General features: G+C 34.8%; 1 protein-coding gene across 20 annotated transcripts in view; it reads left to right on the forward strand.

Moving 5' to 3' along the window:
* FAM135A (family with sequence similarity 135 member A) overlaps positions 1 to 17,673 on the forward strand; it is a 153,748-nt gene that overhangs the window by 113,643 nt on the left and 22,432 nt on the right. For 9 of the 20 annotated variants that reach the window (XM_054492354.2, XM_054492356.2, XM_054492357.2 and 6 more), the window contains 8 exons: positions 1,488 to 1,561; positions 2,947 to 3,101; positions 3,324 to 5,679; positions 7,230 to 7,390; positions 12,097 to 12,188; positions 12,698 to 12,795; positions 15,186 to 15,337; positions 17,213 to 17,323. In XM_054492354.2, the coding sequence (XP_054348329.1) occupies positions 1,488 to 1,561; positions 2,947 to 3,101; positions 3,324 to 5,679; positions 7,230 to 7,390; positions 12,097 to 12,188; positions 12,698 to 12,795; positions 15,186 to 15,337; positions 17,213 to 17,323 (3,199 nt within the window). The remainder of the gene's footprint in view (positions 1 to 1,487; positions 1,562 to 2,946; positions 3,102 to 3,323; positions 5,680 to 7,229; positions 7,391 to 12,096; positions 12,189 to 12,697; positions 12,796 to 15,185; positions 15,338 to 17,212; positions 17,324 to 17,673) is intronic. The other 11 variants (XM_063666309.1, XM_054492364.2, XM_054492367.2 and 8 more) reach the window with 3 other exon arrangements.

Genomic DNA, 17,673 nt, shown 5'->3' on the forward strand with positions numbered 1-17,673 from the left:
TAATTAACCTCTTTGTGTCTTTGTTTCCTCACCTATTAAATGAAGATAATATATCCTAGAGTTTTTTTTTGTTTTTTCTTCATCATTCAATTTGACATTGAGTTTTTATGTGGTTTAAGTCAAAGAATTAGAATAAAGTTTTTAGTATGGAGACTATGAGGTAGAGTACTGTCAAGAAATGATCATTATTGTAGGACTTAGAGAAGGTAGAGAGAGAAGGAAAAGCAGCTAGCGCCAGTTTCGTAGGTCCAGCTGCAACCGCAGGAATCCAGATAACTTAAAGATGCGCTTTTTTATGCTTTATAGCCCCAAAGGAAACCATCTTAATAGCCAGACAGACAGGCTGTTATTTTTTTCTCACCTTTCCTTTCATGTTGGTGAGGGGAAAAAAAGCATTTGGACCACATATGAAAGTAAAGACACAGAATGCATCCTTCTCATTGATATCTTCTTTTCCCACTTCCCTCATTGACTTGTTTGTCTGAAGACCCAGGTTTATCTGCTTAGGGAAACAAGTTTAGTAAGTCAGAAATTCACCTGGCCAGATATTGATGACAAGTAAAATAGTTCTCTAATTTGTTGGACATTTAAAACCAAAGAATCCTAGATCTTACTTTGTTTAGAAAATAATTGTAGATGTAATATAATTTCTCCTCTCTGTACTGTCCAAATAAGACATCTTTTCCGGCTCCTGTTGCCTAATTTTGCTCCAGTAGCTGACAACGCCTTTCCTTTCATAATTAAAAATGAAAGGGTTAAAATACAAATATAATGGAAGAAGTATTCAGCTAGATTCAACATGTATTTATCAAGTACTTTATTCTGTAATATGCCAAGATACATGTTTTGTGGGGATGCAAAGGTCATCAAAACATAGCTTTGCTTTTTTTTGTTTGTTTGTTTGTTTGAGACAGGAGTTTCACTCTTGTCACCCAGGCTGGAGTGCAAGGGCACCATCTTGGCTCACTGCAACCCCTGCCTCCTGGGTTCAGGTGATTCTCCTGCCTCAGCCTCCTGAGTAGCTGGGATTACAAGCACCTGCCACCATGCCCCACTAATTTTTGTGTTTTTAGTGGAGACGGGGTTTCACCATGTTGGCCAGGCTGGTCTCGAACTCTTGACCTCAGGTAATCCACCCACCTCAGCCTCCCAGAGTGCTGGGATTACAGGTGTGAGGCACCACGCCTGGCCCATAGCTTCTCTTCTAAAGAACATTACACTTTAGGAGGGGAGGTGATTTATTTTAAGACAAAAGGTGGTAAAGGCTATCGTGGTAGTCATAATAGTTTATATTTATATATGCTTTCCAGATTTATTTCATGCAGTACAAAAATACATTGGCAACACTGAAGAGGGAGAAGGGAAGTTTAATTCTGACGGGTGATTATGGAAGGCCTAATGGAGGCAGTTTCTCTCCTTACCATAAGATGCCAGATTGACTTTTTAAATACGTCATGTTATTAATACTCTCCTTTGGAATTTTTTAGGTACGCAGATTTTCTGAGGCATTCTTTTGTTTTGAGCATTCAAGAGAAGCTGCCATTGCATACCAGGAACTTCAGTGAGTAGTATAAATTCAAAATTAAAATGATATTATTTCCTTTTACATAAGATGCCTGTCTCAGAATTTATCAGTGACAGAATATATACAGTGTTAACAATATAAGAAATTAGGAGAATTTGAATTTCAGAAATCCCATCTATAATCAAATTAGGTTTCATCTTATTAGTTACTTCATTAAAGTTCCATACTTTACATATAAAGAAGCATAATGCACTGTATTCCTCCCTCCCTTTTTATCAGATCTACCATAATCTTGGTAGTGTCATACAGCTTTGGCTGTAGCCTTCCATTAGCCATATTCTGTCTTTATTTTCACAGGTCAGAATTTCTTTTGTTCATCCTTTTTTATTACAGATTTTCATATATACTGTCTTCTGTAATTGTAAATGATTTACAATTAAAATATCCAGAACAAATGCCTTCTATCTTTCCTACTGAGTAGATTTAGTCCTGGTTTTCTTTGGCATTAAAGAATATTTTGAGGACATTATGCTGAGCAAAAAAAGCTAGACATTAAAAATTGAATACTGTGTGATTCTACTTATATGAAATTACAGAACAGGCAAAAGTAAGATGAAAAAAAGACAGGACATGGTTTTCTTGGCATTGACTTGGGCTGGATTGGGAAGACATGAGGGAACCATCCGAGTAGATGGAAATGTTCTGTATCGTATATCCATTTGTCAAAATCATACAGCTAAGATTTATATTTTAATGCATATAAATTATACCACAAAAAAAAATCCTGTAAATAATCATAGAGTACCAGGGTAGGTAGTGAGTGCTAATAGAAAGGGTATATGTTAACTGTTGAAGTTCGGAGGTATGTATATGGGGTATTTTATACTATTCTTTGATTTCTTTGAAATTTTCCATAAGACAGGGTTTTCTGTTTTAACTGTTTTGTATTAGAAAATTATACATCTTGTTTTAAAATAGCTGTTAATTTTATTTGTCAATATATGTTAAGTAGAAACAGTAGAAATGAAACACGTCTTTTTCCCAGCACTATCATCAAATAATTATTAAGCAGTTAAGCTTTTGGTATTTCTCTTATATGCGATTTGCAGCAGATTTAGAAGTTGAGACATTAAGCATAGAAATTCACTTTGAAATAACGTAAGAAAGTATGGAAGAATATAATGGGAATTACATAAATAATTAGCAGTCTGTAATTTAATAAGTCAATAATTTATTGCCAACAAACTATCATTTTCATTTTACCAATTTTTATCGCTGACCAAGCAGCTCTCTCATAAGAAGGTTATGTCTTGCAGATGAGGGATAGGAATTGAGGAGGGAAGGGGAAAGGGTAGATTCTACGAAGGGGAGTTGGGTATAATTTTTCTAAATTACAATCTGACTTAAGAAATATTTTTCAGTGCTCAGAGTCATCTACAGATGTGCACCGCTATCAAAAATACTTCCTTCTGCAGTTCTCTTCCACCCTTACCTATTGAATGTAGTGAATTAGATGGAGATCTCAATTCATTACCTATAATCTTTGAAGATAGGTATTTAGATTCAGTTACTGAAGGTAAGTGTAATCTAACTAAAATATACAAGCTATGTGTATAGTTTTCAGTATATTCTTCCTAATATACATAAAACCATTCCCTAATGTGGAATAGTTTTTTTCCGTCTCTAGTTTTATTTATGTTTGAGGATATTAGAAAGTTATAGTTAGAAAAAGAAGTCTTAATCATATGAGTTCTCACACTTTGTTTTAAACCTGAATCTTTTTTTCTTTGGATAAAAGACTTAGATGCACCCTGGATGGGAATTCAGAATCTTCAGAGATCAGAGTCCAGTAAAATGGATAAATATGAGACTGAAGAAAGCTCTGTAGCAGGACTTTCTAGCCCAGAGTTGAAAGTCAGACCTGCTGGTGCCTCCAGTATTTGGTATACAGAAGGTGAAAAGCAGCTAACAAAATCTCTGAAAGGAAAGAATGAAGAATCAAATAAATCCAAAGTTAAGGTTACTAAGCTTATGAAAACAATGAAATCTGAAAACACAAAAAAATTAATAAAACAGAACTCTAAGGATTCTGTGGTTTTAGTAGGCTACAAATGTTTGAAAAGTACGGCATCAAATGATCTCACTAAATGCTTTGAAGGCAATCCTTCACATAGTCAGAAGGAAGGTCTGGATCCCACAATATGTGGATATAATTTTGACCCAAAGACCTACATGAGACAGACAAGTCAAAAGGAAGCTAGCTGTTTGCCAACTAATACAGAGAGAACTGAACAAAAGTCTCCAGATATTGCAAATATGCAACCAGACCCGTTTGATCCTTTGAACTCTGGCAACCTAAATCTTTGTGCAAATTTGTCCATTTCAGGTAAACTTGATATCTCCCAGGATGATAGTGAAATTACACAAATGGAACACAATCTGGCATCCAGAAGGTCATCAGACGATTGCCGTGATCATCAAACAACCCCATCTTTGGGAGCTAGAACAATTGAAATAAAGCCCAGTAATAAAGATCCTTTCAGTGGAGAGAAAATAACTGTCAAACTAGGACCTTGGACAGAGCTTCAACAAGAAGAAATACTTGTGGATAATTTACTACCCAACTTTGAGTCCTTAGAATCTAATGGTAAATCTAAATCTATAGAAATAACATTTGAAAAGGAAGCTTTGCAAGAAGCAAAGTGTCTTTCTATTGGAGAATCATTAACTAAATTAAGAAGTAATCTACCTGCCCCTTCTACAAAAGAATATCATGTTGTAGTAAGTGGAGATACAATTAAGTTACCAGATATTAATGCCACATATGCCTCATCTAGATTTTCAGATTCAGGTGTTGAAAGTGAACCAAGTTCTTTTGCGACACATCCAAACACTGATTTAGTCTTTGAAACTGTGCAAGGGCAAGGTCCTTACAATAGTGAAAGATTATTTCCTCAGCTTTTGATGAAACCTGATTATAATGTAAAATTTTCATTAGGAAATCATTGTACTGAGAGTACAAGTGCTATAAGTGAAATACAGTCATCTTTGACATCCATAAACTCTTTACCTTCCGATGATGAACTGTCACCTGATGAAAATTCTAAGAAATCTGTTGTACCTGAATGCCATCTAAATGATAGCAAAACCGTATTAAATCTAGGAACGACTGATTTGCCAAAATGTGATGATACTAAAATGTCAAGTATCACTTTGCAACAGCAGAGTGTTGTATTTTCAGGGAACTTGGACAATGAAACTGTAGCAATACATTCCTTAAATTCAAGCATTAAAGACCCTTTACAATTTGTTTTTTCAGATGAAGATACTTCCAGTGATGTGAAAAGTAGTTGCAGCTCCAAACCTAACTTGGATACTATGTGTAAAGGCTTCCAGAGTCCTCATAAATCTAATAACTCTACAGGGACAGCAATTACATTAAATTCAAAACTGATTTGTTTAGGCACTCCTTGTGTCATTTCAGGTTCCATTTCTACTAATACAGATGTTAGTGAAGATAGAACTATGAAAAAAAATAGTGATGTATTAAATCTCAAACAGATGTATTCAGAAATCCCTACAGTTGAAAGTGAAACTCATCTGGGTACAAGTGATCCTTTTTCAGCCAGTACTGATATAGTAAAGCAAGGGCTTGTGGAAAATTATTTTGGTTCTCAAAGCAGTACGGATATTTCTGACACATGTGCTGTTAGCTACAGCAATGCACTTAGCCCTCAGAAGGATACTTCTGAAAAAGAAATTAGTAATCTTCAGCAGGAACAGGGTAAAGAGGATGAGGAGGAAGAGCAGGATCAACAAATGGTTCAAAATGGGTACTATGAAGAAACAGATTATTCAGCTTTGGATGGAACAATAAATGCTCACTATACAAGCAGAGATGAACTAATGGAAGAAAGACTTATAAAATCTGAAAAAATAAACAGTGACTATCTGAGAGATGGTATAAATATGCCTACTGTCTGTACTTCTGGTTGTTTGTCTTTCCCGTCTGCACCACGAGAGTCTCCTTGTAATGTTAAATATTCTTCCAAAAGTAAATTTGATGCCATTACAAAGCAGCCAAGCAGTACTTCTTACAACTTCACTTCTTCAATTTCCTGGTATATGAGTTCACCAAAACCTCAAATACAAGCGTAAGTATGGAATATAATAGTACCTGCTGCTAAATATATACATATATATACATATATATATATATAATCATAGATAGTGCTAAAGAATTGAGTGTCTATTTTGTTATCTGGTTTCTGTAATACTCTGTAATACAAAAGTGCTGCTTTGATGACTATCCGAAATGGAGAAATAAACATAATATACCCTTGGCCAGACAGACCTATGGTTCCTGAATGATCGTGCTGTTCTGCTGTTCTATAGGATAGACATTCCTGATACAGATTTTCCAATGGTAGTTTTGTGTTAGAAGTATGGAATAATTGAGCTTAAAACCCTTCTTTCATCAGTCCCTCATTTCTCCTCCATTAACTTCCAGACAAAAGCCAAGTTTTATGAGTTTATCTAGGAAATAAGGATAATATTAGTTAAATGAGTAACAGGGTAGTGGAAACTTCTTAAACTTACCAGATGCTGATTGCCTTCAGCTAAGTCAGTGGTTTCCAGAATTGAGATTTCATGTACCAGTAAAATATCCAGAAAAATATGGGTATGATACAGGTTTACCAGCGTGTACTGGTTCTTAAAATATTCTATTGCCTCAGCCAGACTGAGTCATAATATTTGGGGTAAGAGATCTTGGCATGTATATATAGAGAGAGATTTTTTAAGTTCCCAGATTATTCTGATTTATACACAGAAATTAAGATACATAGTGTCTAAAGCTAGTGAAACCACTGAGGTAACAATAGCCAATTAAAAAATTGTAATATGCAGGGAAAATAAAGTTTATATCACTGTCTGGTTACTTCAGACTGTCTGAGTCATCAGAAAGCAATGATCTCTAATATAGACTCTACATATTTTTGGCCAGCTTATCCTACTCAGTTTAGTGTTCATCAGGTTCCTCTTCCAGCTTCACTTTGTCAGTCCAAATGATGTATGTTAAATAGTTAATAATTTTTGATGTTTGCAATCCCCAAATTGGTTAGATTGTCAGTCATTGCAAACAAGTATATACCACTAATTGTATGTAGTCACATTCCCCTCTTCATTCTGCTCCTTCTTATTGGTATTTTTAGAGAAAAATACAAATAACCTAATCTGCTAAATACTGTAACTCCATTCTCACTGTTACATTTTGTAAATCCCTCCTTCCCTTCCATTTATGCAAGATTAAAAAGGAGCAAAGGGGATAAGATTTCATTACAGGATAAACATCAGATTATCACTTCTCCAGTCCCTCTCCCAGCTTTTCTGTGCATACAGTATTAAATTTTGCAGAAAGTATAACTTCACTCAGAATGTTTTCTTAGAGTTGATTTCAAGTTTAAAAGAATATTTTCAAGTGATTTCAGGTTTAAAGTGTTCATTGTATTTGATAGACTATGTACTGCAAAAAATAAAGAAAATTACTCTCTGATTTCTAAATCACTTAGGTGATGCCACATATTTTCACGGTTTTAAAACCAAATATTGTTGGGTTTCCACTTCTACAATTCTCTAAATTCAGGAGGGTTCTAACAACTGAATATGATCCTTAATAAAGAGTGTCTTTTGTATTTTACTTCAGCTTCCTTCAGGCAAAAGAAGAACTGAAGCTACTAAAACTTCCTGGGTTCATGTACAGTGAAGTTCCTCTGCTGGCATCCTCAGTACCTTATTTTAGCGTAGAAGAAGAGGATGGTTCTGAAGATGGAGTACATCTGATTGTCTGTGTGCATGGTTTAGATGGTATGTGACATCTATGGATGTAACCTAGAGCAACTCAATATATTTTTTTCCTAATAGATCTCATTTAGTTTCATTTAGTCTTTGAACTAAAAAAAGACTTTTTAATTGCTTAAATTAATTGAATCTTAAATGCATTCTGAAACAGAAATATGCTTAATTTTACTTATCCTAAGTGTAATATTAGATTCCTTCGTAAGTAAATTTTCCATGGAACTGACACTTATGTGCCAACATTTTGTTTAATTTGGGATTTTTTTTTTTCATTATACTTTAAGTTCTGGGATACATACGCAGAACATGCAGATTTGTTACATAGGTATACACGTGCCATGGCGGTTTGCTGTCATCTACATTAGGTATTTCTCCTAATGCTATCCCTCCCCTAGTCACCCCCCGACAGGCCCCAGTGTGTGATGTTCCCCTCCCTATGTCTATTTGTTCTCATTGTTCAACTCCTACTTAGAAGTGAGAACATGTAGTGTTTGGTTTTCTGTTCCTGTGTTAGTTTGCTGAGAATGATGATTTCCAGCTTCATCCATGTCCCTGCAAAGGACATGAACTCAGTGGATTTTTTTTTTATCTTCTCTCTTATTGTTGGTTTTGCCAGCTGTCACCTCATGGCAGTTATTTTGTCTCCCTTTGATAGTCTTTCTGGTTCCCTTTTACCTGGCTGCTTTAAACTTTGTGTGCTAGAAAAATCCGTATTTCTAGAAGTTAAAAATTTCATTAATTAAGTTATAAAAATTAAATTATAAATACAGGTACCTGGCTTTAGTGCTGGGGTTTTATGACAGCTGTTTTGGTTACTCAACAGTTTTTTTCTAGATGTAGGAACTGTTAGAAGATGCCAAATATCTCTAGAACAATGCAATATTACTGTATTATAATGAGATTCTATAGCAACAAACTAGATTTTTATGGATTATGAAAATATTAAACAAATGTCCCTGGTACTAAATTGTCATAAAATTGGAGATTTTTCTTTAAAAAAAAAATAACCAGACTCTCAAGAAATAAAATATTCTCAATGCTAACTTTTCTTCTCTCCCCCCAAACAATAAAGTTTTCAAAGAATTATCCCCCAAGAAAGACTTCTGGACCCAGTAGAATCTCTGGCAAATTCTTTTTTAAAAATTTTAAGAAGCAAATAATCCCTATGTTACATAAATTGTTCTAGAACAATGGAGAAAAAGATAGAAGGCAGCCCATTTTATTCCTTAAGGTTAACCTAACCTTCTTACCAAATCCAATAAAGATATCACACCAACACCTGCTACCAAAAAACAGTAGACCAATCTGACATAAATATACTTAATGGGCTGGGCGCAGTGGCTCACACCTGTAATCCCAGCACTTTGGGAGGCCGAGGCGGGCGGATCACAAGGTCAGGAGATCAAGACCATCCTGGTTAACACGGTGAAACCCCGTCTCTACTAAAAATACAAAAAAATTAGCTGGGCGTGGTGGCGGGCACCTGTAGTCCCAGCTACTCCGGAGGCTGAGGCAGGAGAATGGCATGAACCTGGGAGGCGGAGCTTGCAGTGAGCCGAGATCGCGCCACTGCACTTCAGCCTGGGCTACAGACTAAGACTACGTCTCAAAAAAAAAAAAAAAAAAAAAAACTTAATGAACTCAAATATATTTAACAAAACTCTAGCACTTGGAATTAATATATTAGAGTAAGTTACTATAACAAATAAGGTTTATTTCCCAGAATGGAAGGATAAGTAAGTATAAGAAATTTCAGTAATAAAATACCCTACATCAGCAATTCAAGTCAGAAACTTTATAAAATTTAATATCCATTCCTAATTATTACAAGTAAGCACAAAACTTCGATCTCAATAGGATTAGTCTTTTCCTTAATGTGATTAAGCATATATATTTCGAGCCTATAGAAAACTTATAGTTTGTGGTGAATATTAGAGGTACGCCTTTTAAAATGAAGAATAAAACAATTATCTCTGTCAATGCATTAAATCATAAAATTCTAAAAGATAAATATCAGGTAAAATAAAAATTCAGCAGTTTATAACGACATGCTTATATTGTTAGTAAACCGAAGGAATCCACTAAACTATTTTTGAAGATAATTATTTATATATTTATATATGAGAGGAATTCAGAAAAAATGTGGAAAAATAAATTTGCCAGGCATGGTGCTGGCCAGCCTGTAATCCCAGCTGCTTGGGAGGATGAAGCAGGAGAATCACTTAAACCCAGGAGGCAGAGGTTGTAATGAGCCAAGACTGAGCCACTGCACTCTAGCCTGGGCAACAGAGTGAGACTCTGTCTCAAACAAATAAACAAACAAAAATTGTGGAAAAATGGAGTTAAAAGATAAAAATAGAAATATAAACTTCATTTCTCAGTGTAAACTCTGTCTAGTTCAAGACACTTTTGTAAGCAATTATACCAGCCATTCTAGTAAATTTCCAAGAACTGAGGGTCCTGGGAATTTAGTCATGTCAGTGCCTTCTTTTTTACACATTAAACCAAAGAAAAATGGTTCCCCTTTACAGAGTTTTTAAGATAAGAAAACAAAGTAGTCAGAGGAACCAAATCAGGACTGTAAGATGAATGCCTAATGATTTCTCATCAAAATTGCCCTCTTCATGAGAATAATGAGTAGGAATATTGTCATGATGGAGAAGGACTCTCTGGTGAAGCTTTTCCAGGCATTTTTCTGCTAAAGCTTTGGCTGATTTTCTCAAAACACTCTCATGATAAGCAGATATTATCATTCTTTGGTCCTCCAGAAAGTCAAGAAGCAAAATGCCTTGAGCATTCCAAAACACTGTTGCCTTGACCTTTGCTCTTAACTGGTCCACTTTTGCTTTGACTGGACCACTTCTACCTCTTGATAGCCATTGGTTTGATTGTGTTTTGTCTTCAAGATCATACTGGTAAAGCCATGTTTCATTTCCTGTTACAATTCTTTGAAGAAATGCTTTAGGATCTTGATACCATTTGTTTAATATTTCCATTGAAAGCTCTGCTCTTGTCTGCAGCTAATTTGAGCACAATGGTTTTGACACCCATTGAGTGGAAAGTTTGTTCAACTTTAATTTTTCGGTCAGATTTCTGTAGGCTGAACCAATTGAGATGTCTAAGATGTCAGCTATTGTTTGTGCTGTTAATTGTCGGTCCTTTTTAATTAGGGCGTGAACAAAATGAAGTTTTTCCTCACAAATTGATGTGGGTGGTCTACTGCTGTATGCTTCATCTTCAACATTGTTTTTTCCCTTCTTTAAACAAGTTACCCATTTGTAAACTGCTGATTTCTTTGGGGGCATTTCCCAATAAACTTTTTTGTAAAGCCTCCGTTATTTCACCATTCTTCCACTGAAGCTTCACCATAAGTTTGATGTTTGTTCTTGCTTCCATTTTAGTAGAATTCATGTTGTTTGATAAGGTTTCTTTTTAAACTGATTTTTTTTTTTTTTTTTTTTGAGACAGAATCTCACTCCGTCCGCAGTGGCACGCACGATCTCGGCTCACTGCAAGCTCCACCTCCCGGGTTCAGACCATTCTCCTGCCTCAGCCTCCCAAGTAGCTGGGACTACAGGCATCTGCCACCACGCCCGGCTAATTTTTTGTATTTTTAGTAGGGTTTCACTGTGTTAGCCAGGCTGGTCTTGATCTCCTGACCTCGTGAACCACCCGCCACAGCCTCCTAAAGTGCTGGGATTACAGGCGTGAGCCACCGTGGCCAGCCTCAAACTGATTTCTTATCCTTCTTAGTGCCTCAAGCCAGATTCTATTCAAACATGTTATAACAAATTAGTATGTGTTTATTTTGGTGTAAAAAATTTTTGAAACCCATACGTAGTTTTTTTTATGATGCATTTTCCATGAACTTTTTGAAGAACACTTGTGTCTTATATCTGTATTGTAAGTATATGTGTAGATGCCTTTTGAGTTAATAATTATTAAAATAAACTTTCTTAGATATTTAAATGGATTTTTATTTTTCTCAGTCTGTGCCAGTATCACCAAAGGAAGGTTAACAGATTAAATCTAAAATGCATTCACAGTTTGCTGTATGATTACCTAGAATGGTGATGGTAAGGCACCATTTATAGCTACTGTAGCCAGGAGTCACCAAAGTGATGTGCTAACAGTTTGATAAATAAATACACTGTTAGGTAGAAAAGTGAAAGCCACCAAAACCACCTAAGAAACAAACTATTGGCCAGGCACGGTGGCTCACGCCTATAATCCCAGCACTTTGGGAGGCCAAGGCCAGCGGATCACAAGGTCAGGAGATCAAGACCATCCTAGCTAACACGGTGAAACCCCATCTCTACTAAAAATACAAAATATTAGCTGGGCGTGGTGGGATGCACCTGTAGTCCCAGCTACTCGGGAGCTTGAGGCAGGAGAATCGCTCGAACCTGGGAGGCGGAGGTTGCAGTGAGTCGAGATCATGCCACTGCACTCCAGCTTGGGCGACAGAGCAAGACTCCATCTCAAAAAAAAAAAAAAGAAAGAAAAAAGAAAAAAAAAAACTGTTGAATTGACATTGCCTGGCTAATAGAAATCAGCTTTGACATAAAAATTGAGAACTCTATCTCATTGTATATTGTCTATTCACAAATGGCATAGGCCATAAGCTTGTCTCTAAAAACTGTAAAAATATGTGATAGTGTATTTTGTACCTTTTACTTTATCTCATCCTTTAAACATCATTTTTCATTTTTTAGGAAACAGTGCAGATCTCCGATTAGTAAAAACTTACATTGAACTTGGACTGCCTGGAGGAAGAATTGATTTTCTTATGTCTGAGAGAAATCAGGTACAATATGACAGTGTTTTCAGTGAAAACAAACATTTTTGTACCAGTTTCTACCTAAATTTTGCCTTACTACAAAATGCCTATAATAGTAGAAATAATTTTTCTGATTTATATGAAATTTAATATAAATGTATATCCAAAGGAAATATATATGATTTACATTTTGACTTATGATCGCTTCACATATGAAATATTTCTAGAATTTCACATTTCTATAGAAATATTTCATGAATTAAACCATTGTAAACATCTTATGTTTCATACTGGTAGTGAGCTAAACAAACAAATAATGCAAGTATTTTAAGAACACTGAACCTTTTTTTCCCCTGGAAATTTACTGTCTTTGCTCGTTTTAATATAAAAAATATTACACTCACTAACTTCTCTAAAAAACATTGGACTTAACCATATTTTCAGTGCCTAAATTAAAAATAATGTTTATATTGTTAGTTTTTCATGTGATTATACATATTCCCAAATACAATGTATGTGCTTTGCTTTCTTTTTAGAATGATACTTTTGCTGATTTTGATAGCATGACTGATCGTCTTTTGGATGAGATAATACAGTATATTCAGATATATAGTCTAACAGTCTCAAAAATAAGGTATCTTCTTTAATATTATGCAATTTATTTTTATATTTCTATGAATTATAGAAAAGTTAAACAGAATTTGCGGTAGGGTTGTCCTATTCTGAAATATAGGAGACTACAACTCAAATTAATTTATAGTGAAAAAAAGTAAAGATTTTAGGAAAAGATTTATATGAAATGTCCAAAAAAGCATATCTGTAGAGAAAAAAGTAGGTTAGTGTTTGCTTAGAGCTGGGAAAGATGGGGGATGGTGGGAATAACTAAAGGATATAGGATTTCTTTTTGAGGTGGAAAAAAGGTTCTAAAATTGATTATAGTGAGAGTTACAACTCTGTGAATATATTTTAAAACATTGAATTGTACACTTTAAGTGGAAGAAGTGTAGGCTCTGTGAGTTACACATATGTATATGGTATATGCATATGAAGCAACAAAAATACTTTCAAAGTTTGTATACTTTTTTTTTTTTTTTTTTTGAGGCAGGGTGTTGCTCAGTCACCCAGGCTAGAGAGCAGTGGCGCCATCTCGGCTCACTGCAGTCTCAACCCCCTGGGCTCAGGCTTTCCTCCCACCTCAGCCCCCGAAGTAGCTGGGACTACAGGCATGCACCACCATGTCCAGCTAATTTTTGTAGAGATGGGGGTTTCACCGTGTTACCCAGGCTGGTCTCGAACTCCTGAGCTCAAGTGATCCTCTCACCTTGGCCTCCCAAAGTGCTGGGATTACAGACGTGTGCCACATTGCCCAGCCAGATTTTATGACTACTGTATACTTTTGTGAGTCAGTTTTCCACAAGCAAGACATGATGATTACACCAATATGGGTTTCATTATTTAATTAGATCTTGTTAATAGATGTAGGAGAGAAGAGTCTTTGTTTCCAAAAGGGTAGAATAAACTGTGACTATATTCATATCCTAACTAGGTTAGAGGAAGAAGCTGGTTCTGCATACTGTAAGCTTTTGGACAGTTTGTTTCCAACTTGAAGTACAGGGAATAAGAAGAGAGATAAGCAGTTTTTACCTAAAGTCATTTTTTAAAAAACAGAATTCTGTTAAAATATGGGAGAAGGTTCAGGTTTGTTGTTTGGAGGAAGAGATTATTTTCTTGTTGTAATTATTCATTTGTGGATCTTAAAATCTTGTTTAGCTTTTATTCATTTATTTTATGATGAGAAAAATAATATTTCAACTTATTTATTCCTCCTCAAAAGTATTGTCTTTCAGGTTAGATTGTCAGTTATAATCAATCATTTTCCAAAAGTGTAATCTGGTTGATTGTAGACTGTCAGCTACCATCAGAATTCCCACCCCCACTACTTTAGGAAGTTCAGTTCGGGAGGGAAGTTTGTCCTGAGCATCTCGCAAGATATACGTGTAAGCCAGTGTTTAGACAGCTCTCAAGCTCTCTTCTTTCACTGCTAATTGTCCCCAGGGAATCTTATACCATCTGTTGTAAAACAACAGTAAGTAAACAGGCTCTTTTGATTTAAACCAGGGGTCCCCAAACCCTGGGCCACAGACTGGTACCTGTCCGTGGCCTCTTAGGAACCAGACTTCACAGCAGGAGCACTGGGGCGGGTGAGCAAGCATTACCACCTGAGCTCAGCCTCCTGTCAGATCATCGGTGAGCATTAGATTTGTGAACCCTATTTTAAACTGCGCATGCGAGGGATCTAGGCTGTGTGTTCCTTATGAGAATCTAATGCCTGAGTTGGAATAGTTTCATCCCAAAAGCATCCCCACAACTCCTGTTTGTGGAAAGATTGTCTTTAGTGAAACCAGTCCCTGGTGCCGAAAAGGTTGGGGACCACTGATTTAAACCATTTCATAACAAAAGTGAAGTGCTAGCTACATAAATATTATTCTTTTTGTATAATTGAAGATTTATAGTAGGAAAATGCACATATTTTACCTATGCCTTGAAAATATTGTTAGTCAAAAACTGTCCATCTTTGAAGTATAGACTAGAGAATAAGAGAAACAGATATATAATTTCTCCAAGTTGTCCTTTATAAATACAAATTCATCATTTTGTTTGAAATGATGAATTAATAAGTAAATAATTTGTGTATGTACCTAAGAAGGCAAATATGTAATCTAGTCATTATATTATCTTTAGTACGTATTTATATCTAAGCAGTTATAAACTATGAGTAAAAGTTTTCAGATTAATATGTTGTTTCTATAAACATTTAAATTATGTAATAATGAGGATCTTCTATACATTCGTACATTTTTTCCTTCAAAATGTGGTATATCATTTCAAAGTATCACTATACTTTTACAACATTAGAAATTTTCAAATTGTTAGTATTCACATCCATTTTATAGTGGATCAGCTTTGATTTTTGTTTCTAAAACTAATGCTGTGAGAAAAATAATTTTTTTTTTCCTCTTAAAGCTTTATTGGACATTCGTTGGGCAATTTAATAATTCGTTCAGTGCTTACAAGGCCAAGGTTTAAATATTACCTCAACAAACTTCATACCTTTCTGTCTCTTTCTGGACCTCACCTTGGTACACTCTACAACAGCAGTGCTCTTGTTAATACAGGTAAAAAGTTTTATTGTTCTGTATTAAAAATATGGAATAGGGAGAAAAATATGAACTTAGTATTTTCTGATGTTTATTTTAGAACCAATTTGTCACATACTGGACATTTCGTGAAACAAAAAATGTAGCTAATTTTCTGTTTTGTTATGCACATGAAATAAGTTGATAAAAGTCATTTTGGAGAATGGCTTTTCTTAAATTGAGATGGTATTTGTCAAAATTCACAAGAGCATTTTTTTCTTTTTTTCATTAAATCCAAAATATTTTTAGTAAAGTTTTATCTTATAAACAGTTTTGTCACCCCATTACTTGAACAGATAACAAACACCTACATTTAATACATTATAAAGTTATAACATTTTATATAGAATATTAGCTAATTTTGGTTCAAAAAGAGTAAAGAGATATGAGAATATAATTTTTAAGAAGGTGATTCAGAATTTCTAAAGAAGTTAATATGAATGTTAAGACCCTAAATTTGATTAGTATTTATATTCTCGTCAACAAATATTTGGTACTTTGATTTTTTTTTTTTTTTTTTAGGACAGAGTCTTACTCTGTTGCCAGGCTGGAGTGCAGTGGCACGATCTCGGCTCACTGCAACTTCTGACTCCCTGGTTCAGGCGATTCTCCTGCCTCAGCCTCCGGAGTAGCTGGGACTACAGGCATACGCCACCATACCCAGCTAATTTTTGTATTTTTAGTAGAGACGGGGTTTCACCATGTTGGCCAGGATGGTCTCGATCTCCTGACCTCGTGATCCGCCTGCCTCGGCCTCCCAAAGTGCTAGGATTACAGACGTGAGCCACTGCGCCCGGCCTTGATTTGCCTTTTGTTTGGCTTGGTTTTTCCCTTAGATGTTTGCAAAAATGATCTATAAGTTAGTCAATTGATTCCCATTGAGAAGAAATTATATTTAACTCTGTCTCTTTTCATTGATCCCTGAAAATCTTATTTCTATTTCCTTTACCACTTCCTTTTAATGACAAACCATACCATTTTTCCTGTATCCCATTTCAAGTTGGTGATTTAAAAATACAGCCAGTTTTAGACTTTTACAGTTTGAAAAAGAGGAAATGAGAAAAATGAAGTCCTTAAATAATGTATAATAGAACCCAACATGAATCAAATGTAGTACTTTGAATTTCATTCTTCACTAAACTTTTTCCCAGATATGTTTCCAGCTATCGGATTTAACCAATTAAAGGATTGTTTTCCCAGTCTTTTCTCCTGTTTCCCTAATATTAGAAGCAATGAAAATGGAAAGGAATATTTCATAGTCTTGAAAACCAGCTTGAGTGATTGAAATTTTGCTTAATTTCCTGAAGAGCAAGATGCATTTAAATATGGGTTACTGATAATATAAAAAAATAATTAATATAAAACAAATGATATTCAGCTGTTATTAGAAAACATTAAACAATTTTTCATTCTAAGATGTGGTCACTTTGCAATTAGTCTATTATGTCATAACTAAACTGTAATTATAGACTGATCATTCTGCATAGGCATTTGACCTACTACTGTATTTGAAGTTTTTCTTCATCTTCTTTATCATTTGAACAAATATATTGAAAGGTATAATTTTTCCAGTTTGTTCTTCATATGCTATTATCTATTTCATTACTGAATGAAATAGAAATAGCAAGCCGTCCATCAACCACCATTAATTCATAATTAACCTAAGCATGCATGTTTATTATAAATGTTATCAGAACATGGAAATATTTTCCAAATATATTTTTGATTAGCCAACAAAAATGCTAATTTAGGCAATGTCATCTTTTGAAGTGAAATATATATTAAAATTAATAATCTTGGCATATGTTTCTATATATTTCATTTCATACTTCTATATCATATATGATTCTCTAGGTCTCTGGTTTATGCAGAAATGGAAAAAATCAGGTTCGCTTTTGCAGCTGACATGTCGAGATCACTCAGACCCTCGCCAAACTTTTTTATATAAGCTTAGTAAGAAAGCAGGTAAGTATATAATAACAGTTTGGAAAATATACATGTGAAAACTTTTTAAAAAATAAACATTTAGCAAATAAATTATCAACATGTCTTTCTAGTGATTAAAAAAAAGTGTCATTCTACTGTAATTTCCTAATAATGAAATAGCAAACTCACAACTGAAACTAAGCAGTTGAAAGAGATTTCTTTAGTCTTTTTCACATGACTGTATTTCTCTTTGTGAGCTGCACAGCTACTTTGAAATTGCCCTAAGAATTTCAACATTTGTAATTCAGTGCCAGTTTTGTTAGTCTCTGTTTTTAGACCATGTTTCTGCATGTCCTATCCCCACTGTTCTAGCTGTCTCCCACCCCAAT

This window comes from Pongo pygmaeus, chromosome 5, assembly GCF_028885625.2.
Source record: "Pongo pygmaeus isolate AG05252 chromosome 5, NHGRI_mPonPyg2-v2.0_pri, whole genome shotgun sequence".
In the NCBI taxonomy this organism is placed as follows: Eukaryota; Metazoa; Chordata; class Mammalia; order Primates; family Hominidae; genus Pongo; species Pongo pygmaeus.